Source organism: Bos taurus, chromosome X (assembly GCF_002263795.3).
Source record: "Bos taurus isolate L1 Dominette 01449 registration number 42190680 breed Hereford chromosome X, ARS-UCD2.0, whole genome shotgun sequence".
NCBI classification, from domain to species: Eukaryota; Metazoa; Chordata; class Mammalia; order Artiodactyla; family Bovidae; genus Bos; species Bos taurus.
In genome coordinates, this window is record NC_037357.1 from 105,823,658 (window position 1) to 105,848,559 (window position 24,902).

General features: G+C 41.8%; 1 protein-coding gene across 1 annotated transcript in view; it reads right to left on the minus strand.

Moving 5' to 3' along the window:
- The window catches only part of LANCL3 (LanC like family member 3), a 112,996-nt gene extending 88,867 nt beyond the window's left edge, over positions 1 to 24,129 (minus strand). The window contains exon 1 of the mRNA NM_001206408.1: positions 23,239 to 24,129. Within this exon, the coding sequence (NP_001193337.1) occupies positions 23,239 to 23,811 (573 nt within the window). The 5' untranslated portion in view covers positions 23,812 to 24,129. The remainder of the gene's footprint in view (positions 1 to 23,238) is intronic.
- Between the last annotated feature and the right edge of the window lie 773 nt (positions 24,130 to 24,902).

Genomic DNA, 24,902 nt, shown 5'->3' on the forward strand with positions numbered 1-24,902 from the left:
GAAATATCCCCTTGGTATCTCTGATTTTCTTGAAGAGATGTCTACTCTTTCCCATTCTATTATTTTCCTCTATTTCTTTGCATTGATCACTGAAGAAGGCTTTCTTATCTCTCCTTGATATTCTGTGGAACTCTGCATTCAAATGGGTATATATTTCCTTTTCTCCTTTGCTTTTTGGTTTTCTTCTTTTCATAGCTATTTGTCAGGCCTCCTCAGACACCCATTTTGCTTTTTTGCATTTCTTTTCCATGGGGATGATCTTGATCCCTGTCTCCTGTACAATGTCATGAACTTCCCTCCATAGTTCATCAGGCACTGTGTCTATCAGATCTAATCCCTTGAATCTATTTGTCACTTCCACTGTATAATCGTAAGGGATTTGATTTAGGTCATACCTGAATGGTCTAGTGGTTTCCCCTACTTTCTTCAATTTAAGTCTGAATTTGGCAATAAGGAGTTCATGATCTGAGCCACAGTCAGCTCCTGGTCTTGTTTTTGCTGACTGTATACTGCTTTTCCATCTTTGGTTGCAAAGAATATAATCAGTCTGATTTCAGTACTGACCATCTGGTGATGTCCATGTGTAGAGTCCTCTCTTGTGTTGTTGGAAGAGGGTGTTTGCTATGACCAATGCATTCTCTGCAAAGCTCTATTAGCCTTTGCCCTGCTTCATTCTGTACTCCAAGGCCAAATTTGCCCGTTACTCCAGGTGTTTCTTGACCTCCTACTTTTGCATTCCAGTCCCCTATAATTAAAAGGGCATCTTTTTTTGGGTTTTAGTTCTAAAAGGTCTTGTAGGTCTTCACAGAACCGTTCAACTTCAGCTTCTTCAGCATTACTGGTTGGGGCATAGACTTGGATTACCGTCATATTGAATGGTTTGTAGAACACAGCTTGCCTGATGAAAAAAATGCCTCAAGCTTGAAAGCTAAATGTCAAAAGCCATTTACATAGTAGTTTTAGTTAGAATCTCTAATAAGTTACCTGCACCAAGAACTGGGGGCTTTCCTCTGACTGCTAAAAAAACTGATAGGGAGTTGTTTATATGTTGGTCAATATTCAATAGTATGAGTCAGAAACAGCTGTCCCATACTGTGTACCACCTAATTAAGAGCTCATGCTATCTAAAATGAAAAGAAATATTAAATCATTGTACGCTGTAAACAAATTCTGAGGGTACATCTTCCTTCTAATTTCTGATTTAATTATCTCTTCAGGTATCTGTTTATTCACTCTAGGAAGGACGTGATGAGGTACTCATTTCTTAGCTGTAGTAAAAGCATACTTACTGTAAACTGGCTTTGATTCTTCTATTCCTCTACATATTTTTATTCATAAATATTTAACAGTTTTTTGAGGAATAGTATTTTAATATGTAATTAAAGGAGCGGTTTTCTACATTAAGTTCTTATTTGTAGGACAGCGTAATTCCTTCCAAACAAAAAAGGAATTCTTAACAACTGATTATCTATATCTGTCAGTGTTTAATTTATCAAAAGTGAATATAAGTTTTCAACAGATGGAGATAAAGATTGAGAAACATACACAAGACTTTATCAGCTGCATGAATATAAAAGTAACAGATTACTTTAAAAACAAAAATCATTTCAGATGTCTGAAACTATACAAGTCCAAACATAGAGTTTCCTAAAGGGTCTCTTAAATGTTAACAATGAGAGAGTTCTGTGTGTCAGCACAGAAATGCACAAGCAGATCATTTTGACCTGTCATCAGCTGGGCACATTTTTCACTTTGTAACATAAAAGTGGTAGAATTTTACCATCCACTGGCTGTCATGAGGCTGATGGTGAATGAAAATGTGACAGAATTCATGACCAACCAAGTAACCTGTCGACCAAATATTTCATCCCAAGATCCTAAGTAGCTCTGCTGTCAGACCCAGAAAAGCTAAAACACATTTTGATAGGAGCTCCTTTTAAAACATGGGCTGTCCCTTCTTGAGACTCCAATAAAGGGGATTATTTAGTTTTGTGAAATTAAAAACAGTTCATGTGCATCCCTTCCTCTCTTCTGTAAATATGTATTAGGAATCTTCTGTTTGCCAGGTCTGCCTATTATTCAGATCAGTATTAGTGAAAAGGGAGTGGAGATGAAGAGCTTAGAGCTGCTGCAGTCTTGCTGCAAGCAAGGCTCTCTGGGAAATGTGTAGGATGGAAACAAACATGAAATGTGCAGTGAACAGTACACCCAAAAGGGCAGCCAGAAGTGCTGAGGAAAGGGATCCCTTGAGAAAAAAGGCTTGTGAGAAAAGTAACAAAAGAAACTCAGGGAACAAAGGTGGTATTAGGCACTTCCTGCTAAGGATCCTTCTCACAGTTGGCCATCCACTTCCATCCTCATGCTTAATTGTCCATGCTTGTCTCCAATTCTCTATCATATTCTATTTGGGAACTTGTCAACTGTGTCTGAATGCCTTCCAGACACTTCCTCTCTTTGAGTTTTCGGGCTACTGAGTGGCATCTTGGGTGGGAATCAGCAACAGATTCGGTCCTGAAACTCCAGAATGGATATGCAGACAGTCTACCCACTGCCTCGAGGGTTCTCTCAATGAACAGAAACAACTATTTGCCACTCATCAGTTAACATTTATTGGTATATTTAGGGAATGGGGAATTTCATTTAACAGGAAGGGTACCACCCTTGTACAGCCAAGAGATCAAAGCCCGTCAATCCTAAAGGATTGAACATTCATTGGAAGGACTGATGCTGAAGCTAAAGCTCCAACACTTTGGCCATAAAAAAAAATTTGCCTGCAATGCAGGAGACCCAGGTTCAATCCCTCAGTTGGGAAGATGCCCTGGAGAAGGAAATGGCAACCCATTCCAGAGTTCTTGCCTGGAGAATTTCAAGGACAGAGGAGCCTGGCAGGCTACAATCCATGGGATCGCAAAGAGTCAGACATGACTGAGCACCTAATACTTCACTTTTCACTTTCACCTGATGCAAAGAGCTGACTCATTGAAAAGACCCTAATGCTGTGAAAGATTGAGGGCAGGAGGAGAAAGGGGTGAAAAAGAATGAGCTGGTTGGATGGCATCACCGACTATGGACATGAGTTTGAGCAAACTCCAGGAGATGGTGAAGGACAGGGAAGCCTGGTGTGCCACAGTCCATGGGGTTGCAGAGTCAGATACAACTGAGCAACTGAACAACAAAGGGTACCACTAGCCCAAGGTAGCAGAAAGAGCACAAATTTGCAGAAAAACCTGAGTTCTGGACAAGATTCAATCCCTTATCAACTGGGGATCATAAATCCCACAGGTAAGTCTTGGTTTCTCTCTCTTGTCTTAGAATCTTAACTGGCTGGTTCCCACCGAAAGTATCCTGCTTGGGCAATAAATGTTATCATTATCCTACTTCTCAACCCTACATCCTTGGGGAAGTTACTCAACCTCTCTGCAATGTTTTCTATTTTCTGTTCTGAAAATGTAGTATTAGTAATAGTATCTAACTTGAAGAGAGATTGTGATAATTAAACGAGACAGCTTATGTAACAAGTAGTTAGTCTACTTAATGTTCTATATAATTATTAGTTACCACTGGTTGCAATGACTTGGAAGCATTATAGAATCTTGGAGCATCTTAGAGCCACTGTCATGAAAAACAAACAAAACTATATTCTTATTCTGCTTTATATATGTGATTCCACCAATCTTCACTGTATTCTAACCATCTATCTTTTTACTTTTAATTATTTTAACTGGAATCTCCCCTCCTTTCTGGGTAGAAGTTTAATAAATATAGCTCTGATATTCATTATTTTACTGAATATTTTTAAAGGCACAACTATTTAAATTACACCATATGAAGATTTTAAATGACACAGAGCTATTCGGCCAAACTAATGTCATTAAATCCTAATTTAGTATTACTTATTAGAATATAAGGAATGTATCAAGCCACACTTTTGATGAGGAAATATGCTGACAAAATTTATCTATAAATGACATTATTTCTATCATTAGGTAATATTCCATAGATGTTCTCTAAGAACATTTGTTAATCACTAAGCAGGAATAAGACTATGAAGAAGAGAATATGGTGAAATCACAGCTAAAAAGCACAGGTGAGATTAAGAAAAATAGCTCTTATGTTCTTGGTATTTATATTTCTCAAAGAAATATTAGGTTGGTCAAAAAATTTGTTCAGGCATTTCCATAACACATTACGGGAAAACCCAAATGAGCTTTCTGGTCAACCCAATACATGTATATAACTTAAAAAGTGGAGTTCCTTAAAATAACATCAAGCTCCGGTCCCACCCCTCCTCATCCACAGAAAAAGCTGAAAATATTTTTTTGCCTTTTTTTAAGCTATTCATCTTAATATTAGATGACACACTTTTACAGCTATTTCTTGACTTTTCCATTAAAGGTGTTATCTATTCATCTCCTAACATGGAAGATGAAGACTTAGCTCTCTTATAATCTCTCCACACATATGTTTCCTTTCCCAAACACCCAAGATAATTGTATCATTTTTTTTTACCAAAACAGTATCAGGTTAAATCAATATTCATTAAGCAAAACCATGTTCAATGATTAGTATTTCCTTTCTCCCTCTACTTCCCCCTGCAAGATAACTTCCTTTTCTTTCTATATTGTTTGGTTTTCTATTTTGTCTATACCAAATTCACACCTTAACTTTCCGACAAACTTGCATAACTCCTCTAGGTACAGCCAAGCATATCAGGTAATTCACCCATTCTATTTTATTATTTTTCTCTTAGCATCATCCTGGCTATAGCTCTGCTTCAGTACTTAGGCTTCCTTCAAGATTTGATACCCAGCTTCACTCTGGGCTGTCCTTTACCATCACTCTTGAAGTTTTCTGATCTCATCTGCACTGGAGCTCCAGGTTTTGAAATCTCATACTTCCCTATTTCTTGGTTCATTCCACCAACACCATGGACCTCCCTCAAAAATGTTTTACCAGCTCCTGCAGTGTTCCAGACAGTGGTTGCTTCATTTGGAACGTCTGGTCTGTAAGTTCTTTAAATACATTCTGTGAAGCAAAATTACCTATGCCTTACACTTTTGAAAGAAAAAAAAAAAAGTGTGTTTTTTTTTTTTTTTGAGAACTTGCAAAGATTTTTTTTCTATTCTCACAGTTGATTGATAATTTTAGCTGCTACAGAATTCTAGTTGATAATTTTCTCTGTGAACTTAGGAGGCCTTGCTCCACTGTTGGGTAGCTTAAGTTGCTACTGAAAGTCCAATGCAAATCCTTTTAAGGAAGCAGTTTTATTTTTCTTCTTAGAAGCCTTTAGAATCTTTTCTTTATTCTTTTTCTATCTAACATTGCTGGGGAGGGGGTCCCTTAAATCTAGAAAGTTCTGTTTTTCACATTTGCCCCACAATTCCAGAAGTCTGGAAGTACCAGGAAGATTACACCTCCATCTAGTAGTGAAATGCTGGTGGGAGTGCTTGACTCAAGTCAGGACAAACTATGAGATGCTATCTCCCCTCTGGGGTTCTTTAAAGAATGAGATGGAAGCTGTAACTCAGCCTAAAAATCACACCTTTGCTTGGCTTCCCACTCTTCACTGTTTGCCCTACTCCTATACTGGTTTCTCTGAGAGTCCTTCCTGAATGAAGTATATCCACACCTCACTGGAGAGCCTAGCCTAAGAGTATCACCGAGTTGCTCAGGTCTGCGAAAAGACCTATCAAAGTTGCAACTGACAAAGTTGAGCTGAGACTAACTGGCTTCTGGAACTTCAGAATCCATGCAGAGCACTTTCCTGTACCACCATTTTTATTCACTCTTAAGTTAAACTTCAAAAACACCTTGAAGTTCAGAGAGTCAAGTTCAAACTATCATTCCAGGTGTCTTGGGGTACAACTCGCTCTCCTCTTGGCCATGAATACCTCAGTAGAAAAACATGCAGAAGTCTTATCTGACTTAAATCTCCAGAAGCAGCTCTGTAATCAGGAAGATGTGGGTTCAACTACTTGCCCAGCTGTGTATGCCAGGCAAGTTCCTGAACCTAAGTTCCAGTATTCTCCCCTGAAATGGATATAATATGTTTATCACAGTACCTGTCATAGTCAGTCCTATCTTTTGAGTTATTTTCTGGTGGTGGTAAGTTTGTGGTACTACCACTGTACAGCCTTCACTCAGTTCCCACATTTCAGAGATGTCTGGCCAAGGTTAAGGGTATAGTATAAGGCAGTGGTTCTAAAAATGTAGTCTCCAGACAAGCAGCAGCATCAGTGGAAACTTGTTCATAGTGCAAAGTCTCAAGTCTGACTCCAGATCCAATGAATCAGAAACTTTGGGGCTGGAACAAGTCCTCCAAGGAATTCTCATAAACTTTCAAGTGTGAGAAACACTGACCTATGTCCACAGATCTGGGAAAGATATTATGGACCCCCATGGAGACAAAGGCCACAGACCTAGAGACAGCTGTTGGGGTATTGGAGATTTTAGGCAGAACTAATGGCTATACTTTATTTTCTTGGGTTCCAAAATCACTGCAGATGGTGACTGCAGCCATGAAATTAAAAGACGCTTGCTCCTTGCAAGAAAAGTTATGACCAACCTAGACAACGTATTAAAAAGCAGAGACATTACTTTGCTGACAAAGGTCCGTCTAGTCAAAGCTATGGTTTTTCCTGTAGTCATGTATGAATGTGAGAGTTAGACTATAAAGAAAGCTGAGTGCTGAAGAATTGATGCTTTTGAACTGTGGTGTTGGAGAAGACTCTTGAGAGTCCCCTGGGCTGCAAGGAGATCAAATCAGTCAATCCTAAAGGAAATCAGTCCTGAATATTCATTGGAAGGACTGATGCTGAAGCTGAAACTCCAATACTTTGGGCCCCTGATGCGATGAACTGACTCATTGGAAAAGACTCTGATGTTGGGAAAGATTGAAGGCAGAAGAAGGGGACGACAGAGGATAAGATGGTTGGATGGCATCACCAAATCAATGGACATGAGTCTGAGTAAGTTCCGGGAGTCAGTGATGGACAGGGAAGCCTGGCATGCTTCAGTCTATGGGGTTGCAAAGAGTCAGACATGACTGAGCGACTGAAATGACTAAATGGGTATACACAACAACTCAGTTATTAGGGATAAGAAGAAATCATAATGATGCCTTTACTATTAGAGTATGTGTTCAGTTACTCAGTCATACCTGACTCTTTGTGACCCCATGGACTGTAGCCTGTCAGGCTCCTCTGTTCATGGGGTTGTCCAGGCAAGAATACTGGAGTGGGTTGCCATTTGCTACTCCATTACTATTAGAGTAGTGTAGTTGTAAATGTCAAGATCATGTCATAAATGAATATGAATAGAAGCTAAAGAGTAGATTTAAGTTTGTAAAACTGACAGTGAGTCTATACGTATGACACAGCCTTGAAATGCAAATAGAAAAGTTCACTAATGCAAGAAAAAACATAATTTCTGGGCCCAGAAGCTGAAGAAACACTTGGAAGAATCCTTAATTGTATTAATCCTTTGCTGAGACAAGCTACTGACTGTACATGATCTGGAACATTTGCTGAGGAAAACTCATTTGAAACTGTCACTTCACCAGAGAGGCAACTACTGAAATTTGCCTGAAATTCTGAATTAGTGCCATATAAGCAAATGATCTTTAGAAGCACAGATGAGGATTTAAGAGCAGGAAAGAGCTCCTTGAATCTCCCCCTCAGATTCTGGGGGGAAGAGAGCAAAAAAACAAACATTCCAACATAACCTGCATAGCAAATCTCTGCTGATAAAGCCAATTAGGTGATTTACTCTGAGAAGCACAAATCAGACACAGGAAAACCACTTCCTAGATTAAGTCTTCAAAGAGCTTGAACTTAGCAAAAAGAGAAAAGAACACCCTCTTCCTGGAGGAACCAAAGTGCAGAGGGCAACTTGAACAGGTTCGGGTTCCAGGGGTGATGACCAGCCACTCAATTTACTTTGACACATAATCTCTCTGAGCAGCTCAGCTTAATCTCCCATGTGGCAGAGAAAAGAATATTTCTGTCCAGCACTTTATGGCCTCTCTGAAGATCTCAAAGCTTTGCTGTTGTGATCAGGGGCATAGCAGCTCTGAATACCATCACAGGGAATATTACATGGGCTAAACTTCCCCCTAAAACACACCTGTATCATTTAGTCCACAGAGGATCTCACTTCACATTAATGACAATATTCAAAATACTAATAAAACAAGGACTGACTTACACAGAGTCTTTACTATGTGCCTAGCAGACCCCTCTGCTAAGTGTGTTACACACATATTCTCAGTGGATCTTCCTACCACACCTAAGAAGGGGGTGCTCACCTTACCTTTTGCAGATGAGGAAATCAAACTTTAAAGATGATAAAGTAATTATGGCTAAGGTCAACCAGGATGGAGCCACGATTCAACACCAGGGCTATGGGACTCTGAAAGCCCTGTTCTTAACCATCATCTTTTAATGCCTTCATTGAGATGCTAAACTATTTCAATAGCTGCAATGGGTGATAACTCATGCAATTCTCTTTGCCTCACAAAGAAAGAAGAAACATTTTAAATAGCAAAATTATGTTACTGAAATGTGCACGAGAACAATACTTCCTTTCTGGTGGATCACTGGAACTCTTCAGCCTTAGATAGTTGTAAAGTCTGTTAGGGATGTGGCTCCCTTCTAAAGTCATTGTAGGAGTGGAGATTCAGCTGGTCCCCACAGTGCTTGCTTTGGATTGGTGATGCTTTGGTTGCCATGGACACCAGATTTCAATATACCACTGAGCATAAGGAATCCATTCCATGCAAAGCAATGGAACCAGCAGATGGGCACAGTAACAGCTAGCTGCACATAATGCTATGACCAATATTTGTTTTGCCACCTCTCATTTAGATGATGTTCTCAGCCATGAAGCTTTTATGACTGCCTCTCATCTGAGAACCAGCTTCTTTATGGCCCAGGTAGCAACACTCACACTTCAATGTGTCAAAGGCGTTCATTTGTTTGGGTTGTTGAATGGGTAAAGCTGTTCAGAAAAGGAAATGTGACCTTACACAAAACACTTCTTTGTTCAGCTTTCTAAAAGAAAGAATGGATCAAATGACTTCTTGAAAATTCCATTTGTTCAAGTGGCTAGCACCCCAGGAATAATAAGGCTGTTAACTTGGTAAGTTTCCTTAGTAACTAAATCCATACAGAAAATAACTAGGAAAAGATAAGAGGTACTTTGATATATGTAAATAATGCATGAGAAAAACATGTTTTTCTGTGACTCAAACCAACATCCAAGGCACTGTACTTAATTAGTGAATGTAGGTCAGAGAGTAATCAGTAAAATTTGGACACATCATGGACTGCTGGCCAGTTTACCAAGAGACCATCTCCACATGGGGATATTAAAGGACGCTCTTCCTCTGCTACACAGAGGAAATCTGTGCATTGTGTAGGAGCCAGTCAAGAGACAAACATCTTTCATTAACCAGTGAAAAGGAAATTAGCCAAATTAATAAGAAATTAATACAATCTGTCATTTTCACATTCAGAAGTCATAAATACAGTGCAGTTCCATTAAAACCACCTTCTCATGGAACACTGGGAGGTCAGGTCACTAGCAAAACAAATAATTCAGAACATTTAAAGGAACTTTTATTATCCACATTTCCCCAATTTATTCAGTAATAAGAAAATTATGAACCATGCTCTCCAAATAATTACAAGTAATAAGTTTAGTTTTTAGTGGAATGTATATTAGTGGACTAATTAAAAAGGATAAGTTATCTCTAAGGAAATCAAGTTTATTCTGAGTGTTAAATCATTATATCAGAAAAAAAAACCCCATGAAATGTCTAAGCATCTTCCATTTAATTTAGAGTTGGGGCAACACTCCTTTATGTCAGATTGGTAAATTTAACTGAATGATTCTAAAACAGGAGTGGTTCCATTCATGCCCTGAAAAATGATCAGAGCATCATGTTTTCAATCTGATGTGGGAATGATAAAGTGTCTCTTATTATGAAATAATTTAAAAATGCTGGAACATGGTCTATTTGGGCCTTTAAAGGAATTCTAAAAAAAGAAAACATATTTGTATATAGAGTGTAAAATTACATTTATCAGAAAAAAAGGAAATCCACACATTCACTCATAGATGTTAACAGAGTTCTTAAACCTGCAAAAAGTCCTTCAGCAGCACCTATGAATTGGAGAGCTGATATTCTGGCATTTGTGGAAGAAGTCACTTTCAGTAAAAAGGCCAACTGATGAACATCATGAAGTGGCGGGTGGTGGGCGGGGGGCAGGGCAGGGATCAGTGAAATCTGTCGACAGGCAATCCCATAAAATTGACAAAAAATTAATGATTTCAAGGTTTTTACTCAAATCTGCTCAATGAACCAGCAGCAGCAGCATCTGGGAGCTTGTTGAGATACAGTATCTTGGGCCTCACCCCAGATCTGCTGAATCAAAACCTGATTTTTAACAGGATCGCCAGGAGATCTGAGTGCACATTGAAGTGTGAAGAGTGCTCATTGAAAGCACAGATTTGGCGACCAGCCTGTGTTGAATGGAACCCCACCTCTGCCGCTGACTAGCGGTGGAACCTGGAACAAGTCCCACAGCCTCTCTGTGCCTCAGTTCCCTCACTGGGGAGGAGGAGGATGATATGGTGCCTAGTCTTAAGTATTGGTACTAAATGACATAATATATGGAAAGGGTTCATGACAGGGTGGACACTAAGTGATCAAGTAGTGCTAGTTCTTATGTCCTTTTAGCCATCACAGGGTTCCGGATCAAGAGTAACAAAGGATCTAAGCTACAGCCCATGGAAGTGCCCCATTTCCTGATATGTCTATAATCAAGCAATTATGAACTGGACTCAGCTTACAAAAATCTAGCTTCCCCAACCTGCTGTCATTTCAAGCCAAACTTCCGGGTTTACTTGCGCAATGCACAACACACTGCTGCTTACAAACCAGGGACCACTCAGATTTAGACTGGGTAAAATCCTGTATATGCATTTTGTTCAGTGAGTATTGAATGAAAAGATAAGGGGACACATTTTCTATCCGAGAAATCTCCATCTTCATTTTTTTTTTAACCTGTCAGTCTGTCGTATGTTAAAAAGTCTGATGAAACCAAGTATTGACAATAATGTGGGAATGCAGGCACCCCCGAATGCTCCTGGAGGGAATGGAAATTGATGTAACCTTTCTGGATAGCAGCTTGATAATCTCCATCAAGTGAAAAACAGCTATAAACTTTGACTCAGCAATTGGGTTTTAAAAATTTATCCTACATATATACTTGTAACAGAAGGCAAAGATACAGACACATATATGTATATATTACATGTAAATGTCATATACGTATATATGTACATTATATGTATTACTGTGTATACTTGACAGCATTAATTCTGACAGCAAAAAAGGAAAAAAATTGAATGTCTATAATGGTTAAATTGTGGTATAGCCATTAAATCAAACCAGTATAAAGAATGAGACCTCTCTATGCTGTGCTGTGCTTAGTCGCTCTGTTGTGTCCAACTTTTTGAGACTACAGGTACTATAGCCCACCAGGCTCCTCTGTCCATAGGGATTCTCCAGGCAAGAATACTGGAGTGGGTTGCCATGCCCTTCTCCAGGGGATCTTCCCAACCCAGGGATTGGACCCAGGTCTCCTGCATTGCATGAGGATTCTTTACTGTCTGAGCCACCAGGGAAGCACAAGAATACTGGAGTGGGTAGCCTATCCCTTCTCCAGGGGAACTTCCTGACCCAGGAATCGAACTGGGGTCTCATGCATTGCAGGCAGATTCTTTACCATCTACCAGTGGAGAAGGCAATGGCACCCCACTCCAGTACTCTTGCCTGGAAAATCCCATGGACGGAGGAGCCTGGTAGGCTGTAGTCCATGGGGTCGCTAAGAGTCGGACACGACTGAGCGACTTCACTTTCACTTTTCTCTTTCATGCAGTGGAGAAGGAAATGGCAACCCACTCCAGTATTCTTGCCTGGAGAATCCCAAGGACGACGGAGCCTGGGGGGCTGCCATCTATGGGGTCGCACAGAGTTGGACACAACTGAAGCGACTTAGCATAGCATAGCATAGGGAAGGCACATATGAAAACAAGGTGTGTCACATTTATATGCACACACACATACACACACACAAGTATGACATAAATGGGCAAAAATACAGGTAGTTTACATAACCAGAATATTTCTTAAAAAGAAAATGTTTTATGTTCAAAGAGGACTTTTAAAACAAGCATACCTTGTTTTATGCTCTCTGCTTTATTGTGTTTTGTAGACATTCCATTTTTATTTTTATTTATTATTTTACAAATTGAAGGTTTGTGGCAACACTCTGTCGAGCAAATCAGAGTCATTTTTCCAGCAGCATTTGTTCACTCTGTCTTTGAGTCACATTTTGGTAATTCTCCCAACATTTCAGACTTTTTCATTATTATTATATTTGTTATGATGGTCTGTATCAGTGATCTTTGATGTTAGCACCATGACTAATGGTAAGCTGAGAGGGTTAGCATTTTTTAGCAATAAAGTATTTTTTAATTAAGGTGTGCACTTTGTTTTTTTAGACATAATGATTACACACTTAACAGACTAAAGTATAAGTGTAAATGTAACTTATCTGCACTGGGAAATCAAAATATTCATGTGGGTTGCTTTATTGAGATATTCACTTTATTCTAGTGGTCTGGAACCGAATCCACAGTATCTTTGAAATATGCCTCTATATCTTCCTGGATCCTCTTACTGTTTGTGTTTACCCTGTATGACAGTAATAATTTTAAAGAAAAACTTGGGGAAAAGAAACTCTCAAAACAATCTAACATTTATACCTTCAGGAACTGGGGTCCAGGGCAGGGGGAACCTAAGCCTAAAGTTGGCAGAAGAAAGGAAATTATAAACAAACATTAGAGCCAAAGTAAATGAAATGGAGAACAGGAAAACAGGAGAAAAGAATCAATGAAATTAAGAATTGGTTCTCTGAAATGACAAAACACCAACTTTAGCTAGACTAAGACAAAAAGAAAATTCAAAATCAGAAACTAAAGAGGGGACATTAAAAATGATACCACAGAAATACAAAATATCATAAGAGACTACTGTGAACAAGTAATTATATGCCAACAAGTTGGAAAACCAGAAGAAATTGATAAATTCCTAAAAACATGCAACTTACCAAGAGTTAATTATGATGAAACAGAAATCTAAACAAACCAATAATGAGTAAGGATGCTGAATCACTAATAAAACATCTCCCAACAAAGGAAAGTCCAGGACCAGATGGTTTCACTAGAGAATACTACCAAACATTGAAAGAAAAATTAGTGTCAATCCTTCCCAAACTCTTCCAAAAGAAGAGGAGGGGCCACTTCCAACTTCATTTTATGAGGCCAGAATTACTCTCATACTAAAAAGTCAGAAAAGGACACCACAAGAAAAGAATACTATAGGCCAATATTCCTGATGAACATAAATGTAAAATTTTAACAAAATACTAGCAAACTGAATTCAAGAGCACATTAATGGGATCATACCCAAGGACTTAATCCTTGGGATATAAGGATGGTTCAACATATGCAAATATGTGAGGCAATGGATGTGTTAATTAACTATATGGTGAGAATTCTTTTACAAAGTATACATACATCAAACCACCACAATGCACACTTTAAATATCTTACAATTTTGTCAATTATACCTCAGTACAGTTGAAAAAATGAAAATAAAAATGTATACATAGTACAAAGGACACTGCATGCCACATAGTCTGTTCAATAAGTGATGGAAGGAATAAAAAAAAATGTTTTCCTTTAAAAATGTGATACATCACATTAATATGGAAGTGGAAGTGTTAGTTGGTCAGTCTTGTCCAACTCTTTGAGACCCCATGGACTATTGCCTTCCAGGTTCTTCTGTCCAGGGAATTCTCCAGCAAGAATACTAGAGTGGGTTGCCATTCCCTTCTCCAGGGGATCTTTCTGACCCAGAGTTCGAAACCGGGTCTCCTTCACTGCAGGAAGATTCTTTACCATCTGAGTTACCAGGGAATCCCTCACATTAATATAATGAAAGATAAAAATCATTACTGTCTCAATAGATGCAGACAAAGAATTTGACAAAATTCAACATCCTTTCATGATAAAAAGTGAACAAATTGGGTATAAAAGGGATATACCTCAACGTAATAAATGCCATATATGACAAGCCCACAGCTAACATCATACTCAGTGGTAAAAGGTTGAAAACTTTTACTCCAAGATCAGGAACAAGATAAGGCTGCCCACTCTCACTCTTATTCAACATACTACTGAAGTTTTAGCCAAAGCAATCAGGCAATACAAAGAAATAAAAGATGTCCAGATCAGAAAGGAAGAAGTAAAACTTTGCTGATATAATCTTACATACAGAAAATTCTCAAGACTCTACCAAAAAATTGATGGAACTAGTAATTCAGTAAAGTTGCAGTTATAGCATCAACATACAAAAATCAGTTATGATTCTATATGCTAAAAAAACAACAAACTATCTGAAAAATAAAGAAATCCCACTATAATATCAAAAATAAAATACTTGAAGAGTAAGTTTAACAAAGGAGGTGAAAATTTTGTACACTGAAAACTGTAAGACTTTGATGAAAGAAATTAAAGATAAATAAGTGGAAAGACATTCTGTGTTCATGGATCAGAAGGACTGATATTATTAAGATGTTCGTACTACTAAGGGCTTCCTTGGTGGCTCAGATGGTAGAGAATCGTGAAGTCGCTCAGTCGTGTCTGACTCTTTATAACCCCATGAACGGTAGCCTACCAGGCTCTGCAGTCCATGGGATTTTCCAGGCAAGAATACTGGAGTGGGCTGCCATTTCCTTCTCCAGGGGATCTTCCCAACCCAGGAATTGAACCTGGGTCTCTTGCACTGCAGACAGACGCTTTACCATCTGAGCCACAGAATCTGCCTGCAATGCAGGAGACCTGGGTTTGATCCCTGGGTTGGGAAGATCCCCTGAAGGAAGGAATGGCAACCCACTCCAGTGTTCTTGCCTGGAGAATTCCATGAACAGAGGAGCCTGGTGGGCTACAGTCCATGGGTCTCAAAGAATCAGACACAATTGATCCTTTACCATAACATGACTGTAGTAATCATACTGGGCTTTCCTGGTGGCTCAGTCAGTAAGAATCTGCCTGCAATGCAAGAGACCACCTGCAGTGCAAGAGGCCAGGGTTGGATACCTGAAGATCCCCTGGAGAAGGAAATGGCAACCCACTCCAGTATTCTTGCTTGGGAAATCCCATGGACAGAGGAGCCTGGCAGGCTACAGTGCATGGGATGGCAAGAGTTGGACACGACTTAGTGACTAACCACCACCACTACTCAAAGCTATCTATGGATTCAATGCAATTGCTCTGAAATTTGTAATGTCATTTTTCACAGAAAGAAAAACAGAGTCCTAAAATTCATACAGAACCAAAAAAGATCCCAAAGAGCCAAATAAATCTTGAGAAAGAGATCAGAGCTAGAGGTACCATACTTCCTGATTTCAAACTGTATTACAAAGTTATATTATCAAAACAGTATGGTACTGACATAAAAACAGTTCAATGGAACAGAATCAAGAGCCCATAAATATAGTCCCACATATATGGTCAACTAAAATCTGATATGAGAGCCAAGAATACTTAATGGGGAAAGAATATTCTCAATAATAAGCAGTATTGAGAAAACTGGATAACTACATGCAGAAAAATGAAACTGGACCCCATCTTACACAACTCACAAAAATGAGCTTGAAATGGATTAAAGACAAACACAAGATCTGAAAATGTAAAACTCCTAGAAGAAAGCATAGGGGAAAAGTTCCTTTACATTGGTCTTGGCAATGATTTTCTAGATATAACACCAGTAGCACAAGCAACACAAGCAAAAAATAAGTGGAACTACATCAAACTAAAATGCTTCTGCACAGCCAAAGGAAACAATTAACAAAAAGAACAAGCAACCTACACTGTAGGAGAAAATACCTGTAAACCACATTTTGATAAGAGGTTAAAATTCAAAATATATAAAGAACTCATACAAATATAAAGCAAACAACTCATTTTTAAAAATGGGCAGAGGTAACGATAACCCTGTATACGAGACAGCAAAAGAGACACTGATGTATAGAACAGGCTTATGGACTCTGTGGGAGAGGGAGAGGGTGGGAAGATTTGGGAGAATGGCATTGAAACATGTGAAATGTCATGTATGAAACGAGATGCCAGTCCAGGTTCAATGCACGATGCTGGATGCTTGGGGCTGGTGCACTGGGACGACCCAGAGGGATGGTATGGGGAGGGAGGAGGGAGGAGGGTTCAGGATGGGGAACACATGTTTTAAAATTATTAAATTTAAGAATTTAAAAAAAAAATGCCAAAAAAAAAAAATGGGCAGAGGAACTGCATAGACATCTCTCTGAAGATGAAATACAAACAGCCAACAGTTGGATGAAAAGGTATTCTGTATCACTAACCATTAGAGAAATGCAAATCAAAAGCACAATGAGGTATATTCTCACATCTCTCAGAATGCTGCTGCTGCTGCTGCTAAGTCGCTTCAATCGTGTCCGACTCTGTGCGACCCCATAGACAGCGGCCCACCAGGCTCCCCCGTCCCTGGGATTCTCCAGGCAAGAACACTGGAGTGGGTTGCCATTTCCTTCTCCAATGCATGAAAGTGAAAAGTGAAAGTGAAGTCACTCAGTCGTGTCTGATTCTTCGAGACCCCATGGTCTGCAGCCTACCAGGCTCCTCCGTCCATGGGATTTTCCAGGCAAGAGTACTGGAGTGGGGTGCCACTGCCTTCTCCATCTCTCAGAATGGCTATCATCAAAAAGTGTTAGCAAGGATGCAGAGAAAAGAGAACCCTGTACACTGTTGGTAGTAACCTAAATTGGTATAACAACTACCGACAGCAGTATGGATATTCCTCAAAAAAGTAAAAAAGAGAACTAGCATATGATCCATCATTCCCACTTCTGGGTATTTATCCAAACAAAATCAAAACAGGATCTGGAGGAGGTGTAATATTGTTGACAAGTCAAGGAAGTGGGAAGTCATGAGACAGACCTTGGTAAGTGAGCCAAAAGGCAGACACTTTGGTAACCACCCAACAGCCATTCCCTCTTCCTTTCTTGAAAGAATCTGCATCCGCTGATAAGAGGCTGGAAATAAAGAATACGAGCCGTTCTGGCCTCCCCAGAAACCAGGAGTGGTCAGAGCTGGGTTGCTGACCAAGTGCTGGGCAATGAGGCAGAATGGAAATTCTTTAAGGACAGACTGTTCCATATGATAAGAAAAAAATTCAAGGAAAAAAAAAAAAAAAAAAACCCAGCCTCAGTTATATGAGAACACAATGCTTGGAAAGGCAGTAGCCATCTTGCAATCCTGAAGAGTGCTACAGCTCACCAAGGCTTCCCTGGTGGCTCAGTGGTACAGAATGCGCCTGCAATGCAGGAGGCGCAGGAGCCACCAGTTCGATCCCTGGGTCACGAAGATCCCCTGGAAGAGGGCATGACAACCCACTCCAGTATTCTTGCCTGGAGAATCCCATGGACAGAGGAGCCTGTCCTTAGGGTCGAAGAGAGTTGGACATGATTAAATCAGCTTAGCATGCACAGCTCACACACCCAGAACAGCAGAGAAAAAGGTTGGAGAGGGCTTGGGTTCTGATGATTTTCCTGAGTTACTTAACCAATCCTGGAATGACCTAGCTCTACAATCCTTGTCAAGTGAGGTCATAAGTGTTCCCGTTATTTATAAATCACTTTCTATCAGACATTCTATTATATCCAGCTAAGGGCATCCCCATTTAGCTGCCAACCACATGCTTAGGAATGAGTTAAGGACCCAGTGAACAATCTAGCAAAAGGCTTTTTCCTTTAATCATGGCAGGAAGATAGATTCCTTGGGCATAATTGTCTATGTGATGCTCAGAATCACTTTTGATTTTTTGTTAGTAGGGGCATAACATGGATTTCATTAAGCAGCTACCCTGTGCCAAGCACTACACTAGGCACTTTATCTTGGGTGAGTCATCGCAGCCACCTCCAGACCAGTCCCCTTTGGCCAAGAAAAGAAAATCACATCTCTATTTTCTCCAACCTTATTTAAACAGCTTGGCATTTCCTTTTATTACAAACGCAGACCACGAAACACCAGGAGTACTCGTGACTTTGCCACCTATAGAAATCACAGATACGATCATGTCACACTGCAGTTGTTGAAGACATCTCGAAATATCACTGCCCCTCATCACTGCTGCAGAAGTACCATACTCCTTAGGTCCCACTGCAAAACCGCGTTGAATGTGTTAATCAAGCAGCACATATGCTAGTGCATCACACGTTTTGAAAATGTTTTGGTAACTGAATGTTAAGATAATTGGCTTCCTTTGTAATCCTGCGTGTTTTATTTTCTGCATCTTAAAACGTTCTTCTCGAAAGAAGTACTGGAGGTTTTACCAGATTTACAAAGGAGTCCTTGGCACGAAAGGGGTTTTTAGATTCCCTCTAAAAAGTCCTCCTGTGACCTTTCTTAATACTGTTCAATCCACTGTCTATACAGAATACCAATCTGTATCATTGTTTTATAAGGTGAATCAGATGAAGACATTGCCCTATTTCCAACTGAAACAAATGCCCAACTCCTAACTTTACCCGGCCAGACCTGCCTTTCCCCTGCTCACAGCTCCTCCCTGGCCTCTAGCTCTCTAGCCTTTGCTCACTCTTCTTCATCCGGGCCACCACCTTCCTTTTCTTGGAAATCTCCAAGCAGTTTCCTGCCTTGGGGGCTTTGTCCTTGCCATCCCCTCAGCCTGGAATGCCTGCTTTTAAGGCAGCTGCTTCATTCTCATGCTTCAGTGATGAGCCAGGACGTCACCTCCACCGAGAATCCTTCCCCGCTAATGTATGCCAGGCAGCACCCTGCCCGCTCCCACCCCGCCAGCACTTCCTGTTTACTTCCTTCTGAGAGCACTTCTGACAACATAACTGTATTGATTTTTGTTCACTGCTCAACCCTGGCATCTAGCAAGGTTCCGGGCATACAGAGAAACCTGACATTCACTGAGTGAGTGAATGACAGAATAAGCGAAGGAGGAAGCTGTCATTTGTCCATTTTACAAGTGAGGAAATTTAGGCTCCAAGGTGTTAAAATTATTTGTCCAAGGTCACCAAGGAGCAAAAGTTATTATTTTAACTGTGGTTCCCCAGGCCTCCCCTTTACCCCACCACCATTCTCACTTCCTTTTCCCTGCTACATTTCCACCAATCTGGAAAGCAGAACAAACCAATGCAAGTGTTTACAGTGTGATTTCTTAAGACTTCAGTGCTCCATTTCTTAAGGATATCTGCCTACCAAACCCTCTAAGGCAGCAGTCCCCAACCTTTCTGGCACCAGGGACCAGTTTCCTGGAAGACAATTTTCCCATGGATGGGGGGTGGGGATGGCTTCAGGAGGATTCAAGCACATTACATTCACTGTGCACTTAATATTTTTATTATCATCACATCAGCTCTACCTCAGATCATCAGGCATTAGATCCTGGAGGTTGGGGACCCCTGCTCTAAGCTATTTCCCTGGAGTATTTCCAGGAAGGCCAAATTAATAAAAAATATATTACCTGGAGAGAATGGTTCTGTCTCTATGTCTGTCTACATACACACACTTTTTTCCATCTCTGAATCTTCTAAACAAATACAAACAATAAAATCAGATGTAAGGAAGAAAGTTCAGAAAAGGGTAAATGAAGGAAGAAAAAAAATACAGATAAACAGAATGTAAATTTTAGTATATAAGAATACAGGTGATACAGTATTGTACACAAGCTATGTGGACCATAGTTCTGACCATATGCTTCCTAGGAGTCAACATAAAGTGAGCAACATGATCAGTTATACAACTCATCCTGGAGATTTAAAAAGATTCAATTCATTTCCAGGAGGAGCACAACTCTTCCTGTTTCAAAGCCCTGACAGAAATTCCTCTTGCAGGTTGTTAAAACAAAAGTATGGTAGGATACAGTAATCAGTATTCTAAACTACAACTTTATAAATAAATATACAAGCCTCACAAAATAACATCTTAATAGACGGGGCTGGTATAATGCCAAAATCCATGTAGTAATGTATTACTGCCTTGCTATTCAGAGCATGATCCCTGGACTGTCAGCAGCACCTTGACAGAAATTCAGAGTCTCAAGCCTAATATCAGGTCTGCTGAAAGAAAATCTGCATTTTATTAACATGATCTGTAGGTGATGCCTATAATGTTAAAGTTTAACAAACACTGGTCTAGTGGTTAAGCTTGCTTTGAGGTCAAATTTGTAAGAAAGTAGTGTTCATTCACACATTCAACAAATACTTACTGATACCTTGGCAGTAGGAAAGGATTTTTTAAGCTCTTACGGAAACAGGAAAGGATTATTTTAAACATAATATCAAAGGCACCACCATAAAGGAAAATACTGGTAAATGGGATGCTATTAGAACTGAGAGATGAAGCAAAGCATCGAAAATATTTCCACCACAACCAAAACAAGGAAAGTTGAGAACCCACATATGTACCAGGTACAATCTTAATGCTTAAGTCCATCAATGAAATGGAAACCCTTTTTTATGGAGCTACATTCTAAGTTAAGAAGACGTAAAGAAAATAAGTTAAATGAAGCAAGAAAAGGGCCTAAGTCAGGGGACAGGTGGCAGTCTTAAATCGGGTGGATAGGGAAGGACTCATTTAGGAGATAACCCAGACAAGGTCAGAGAGCTAACTATAAAAAGAGATAGGGGGAGAGTATTCCAAGCAGAGGGAAGAGCGAGTACAAACACCCTGAGACAATAAATGCCTGAAACAGCAAGAAGGCCCGTGTGGTTGAAGCAGAGTGAGCAAAAAGTAGAGTAGGTAAGCTGGGGTCAGATCACATGGCGCTTTGTCAGCCATTTTAAGGATCTTGGCTTTCACTGTGAGATGAGCAGCCACTGGAGAAAAGGAAATAGGGAGCCATTGCAGGACGTTGAGCAGGGTAGTGACATAATGAAAAGTGTTTATAAGCAGCCTGGTTTCTCAGAGGTACATGGAATGGCTGGAGTGAGAGAAACTAGCTGAGAGTACTAATCCCAGTACAGGGTGATTCACTCATTCAACTATTTATTAGGTAGCAGAGATGTGTCAAGTAGGGTGGGGAGGAGTTAGACCAGGGTGATAACCGAGGGCACTGCCAAGAGGAAAGTGAATATAAATGACATTGGAGAGAAAGAAACCCAGGGCAGAATGACAGATTATTCATAGAGAAATGACAGAAGTTTGCAATTCAATTTAATCAAGGTTTATGGATCATCTACCGAGGGCAAAGCCATATGCAGGCTAGGACATGGGGGTGGGGATGGTGCAGAAGACTTGTATTTTCCCCTCAAAGGGCTTCAATCCTGGCATGCTTAGCATCTGTCCTTTCATGCCTGAACTTTTTGGATGACCACAGCTGAGGCTGCCACTGAGACTAGCTGATTTACTCAGGTTAAGAGCTTTTCTTTGCTTTAAAAAAAAAAAAAAAAAAAAAAACAGCCTTCGAATTTGTTCTGTCTCCTGGGAGCAGGGGCTAGAGCACCTCAACTTGATTAGTATAAAAAGATAGATCCAGTTTGGCAGCAGGGCACAAGAGAGGTCTTAAGAAATGTCTTTGTGCATCAGCACTGCAGACTGGCCCTGGGCCACCAGTCTTCAGGCAAGGAGTCCTTCTGATCGGTTGCCACCTGCGCATGACCTGATAGTTCTCCCACTCTGCCATTCCATTCTGGAGAAAAGCATAGAAAGGGAAAGCACCATGTGTAAGGAAAACAACTAGGGGGAGAAATCCCCACAAACCTGAAAATCGCCTGCTACCAGACTGCAAGGTCTGAGGAGCAGATGCAAATATAATGCAAATGATATGTAAATAGCCTGGTGGCCTTCTCAGAGGTTTTCTACAACTGGAAAGGCCCTTGGGAAACTGCTAGCTGGTAACAGTGACTCCAAAGCAGAGTGAACTATTTCAAGACAACTTTGTCACACAACCCTTTGCTTCCCTGCTAGCACAGTGCACAGTCTTTGGTAATCTTTCTCACTTGAATTAACCTCATCTGCTATAAATTAAAAAAAAAAAATCAAGACTGCCTATGTAGAGGTTATCTAAGTTAATTACACTTTAAAAACACTGTGTACCTTTAATTTGTCTTCAAACGCTTCTCTCACCCAAATGGAGCCAAGTTAAATGTGTCACTTCCTCCCTAAACAGTATTTGGCTCCAGTGGATTATGAATGAAGTGCTTCTCTTTCAGTTCTAGTTACTATGATCCTTTGGAGGACTTTTTTTTTTTTTCCCTACACCACAGAAACTGGCACTCTCTCTTCTAATATCCACGCGCTGTATTCAAAGTGAATCCAGGAAAAAAAAAAAATAAATAAACAACAACAAAAAAAAGCAAACACATATAGTTGTGAAATCCGATTCACTTCAAGGAGCCCCTGGAAAGCTATTCATTAAGAAAACCTGCCCTGTCAAGTATGCTGTCGTCTTGACAATCCTAACGATTCATTTTAAAATGGGGGGGGGGGGCACTTTCGATTACAATAGTGTAGAATTCTGTCTACATTTATGTATTTAAAAGAGGACACTCCCCTCAGAGATGCATTTTATAAGACCCGTGCAATTTACTGAATAGAAAGCAACACAGGAAGCACATACAGACCCGGGGGTCGCAGAAACAATTTACCTTCACCTTAATGATGGAAACAGTACTAGCATAGATCAGCCCATTCCCAAACTTCTATGAGTTTCTAGTACTCTGACATGCGAGGGTACTTCAGCTTTTGACAGGAGGGTTTAAAGGAAGGGAAATCTCTTTCATTTGGGATATTAAAAAATCTCACTTGAAAGGACCTCCAGACAACACCTGGGCAAAGAGGCATTTGGGGAGATGCCATGTCTCAGTAAAACACGAACAAAGAGCAAAGGCGCATAATCCCAACTGAGAGACTGAAAGCAGTGGGGGGAGGGTGGGGCGGGGGGAGACGGACAAAAGCAGGGGATAAACCTCAAGAGCCTCAAGAAACCAGAGTCAAAAGAGTAACAAAGAGAGATGGAGAACAGCCCGGGCGCCGCTCCCGGAGCCGGGAGCCGGGTGGTAGGGTGGCACGCGCCCCCTTGCGGCCGGGGTGGCCTCTTACCTCCTGGGCGAGTTTCTGCTTGAGAACGAGTGCGGCGCACAAGTAGCCCGCGCGGCCCACGAATAGCTCGTCGGAGCCGCACTCGAGGAAGGAGACGGGCGCGCAGACGGCGCACAGAGCCCGGAACTTGCCCAGCGGCTGCACGTAGTCGGGCCGGCCCAGGGCGTGGTACACTAGCGTGGCCACGGCGTACACGCCCGCGCCCCCGAGCAGGAAGGCGGCGCGGGTGTCGGCGTCCGGCTCGCCCCACTCCTCAGCGCGGGCGCACGCGTCGATGAGGCGCTTGGCCAAGCGCAGGTAGCGCTCCCGAGCCCCGGCGAAGAGCGGGCTCTGAGAGACGTGGTAGAGCATGTAGGCCACCCCGGCCACGCCGCCGTACAGTCCCCACTGGCAGCTGCTGGCCGCGGCTGCCGCCCCCCGGCCCTCCGGGCCGCCCCCGAGCGGGGGCAGCTCCTGGAGGATGCGCTCGATGGTGGCGGTGACCAAGGGCGCCACCGCCTCCTCGCACTGGCCCGCCAGCAGGCTGCCCTGGTAGTCATCGAAGCGATTGGCAAAGCAGCGTTTGGTGTCCATGCTACCGCCCGTGCCCCCACCAAGGCCGAGCCGGGGTCCGCTGGAGGACGCGCCTTGCGGTCCCGCGCACCACCTCTCGCTCTTTGAGGCACTCGGATGGCGGTGGATACAGCCGGGATGGAGCGAGGAGGCTGAGACGGGAGGTGACAAGAGGAGGCGGGCGCGAGGAAGCAGCGCGGAGCGGATTGCCAAGTGGGGCACCGGACTGCCGCGAGGCTCCCTAGTGGCCCGGGCGAGCGCGGGGGATGTGCGTCGTGCGCCCCCCTCCCAGAGGCCGCGCCCTCGCCGAACCCGCCCCCTCCTGCGCCGCCGCAGCTTGGCTTCCTCGCCAAGGGGCCGAGGTGATCTCCGGCAGGACCCACGCGGGGGCCGCGCCACTCCTCCCGCTCCGCCCCCGACTCCTCCCCTCTCGGCGGAAGGCCAGGGACGCGCGGGACAGCGAGCCGGAAAGCCGAGGCTGGGCATATGCACACCTGGCCGGGAGGTGAAGACCTCGAGTCCCTCGTGTACTCCGAGGGTCAGCAGATCAGCATCACCTGGAGCGCGTTAAAAATGCAGAGGCTCCTACTTCGCCTCCGACCTAATGAATCACAGTCAGCATATTTAGCAAGAGCCCCAGGTGATTCGCATGCACAGAAAAGGTTGAGAAGCCGCCGAACTTGTAGAGGCTTCTGGGAAAAAAAGCTAAGCGCCCTCCTGAAAGTTGTGTTTTCGTCTCGGTCACTTTGGCGTTCTCAGTCTTCTGAGTGTTTCATCCCAAAGGCTGAGGGATTTGAATGCAGTAAAACAATGAAGTGCCCCATAGGGAAACTTTTCCTCAGCCTTGGCTGTCGGGTTGTTTTTTTCGGAATCCCCAGGAGTAGAAGTTCAGAGAACCACACCAGGATAAGGTAAGGAATGGAGATTCTGTCTTCTAGAGACCAGCCCCCCAAACCTATTCAGGCACCTTGTGGACCCCATAAATGACCTGAGGTCATTAACCAGTGAAGTTAAGGGTAAATGCTGCTGAGAATTTTAATTCGGCATTTTGAACCATTTTCTGTGTGTCCTTAGTTATTTCCTTCACTCTTTTCTTTCTTTCCCATGTTTTT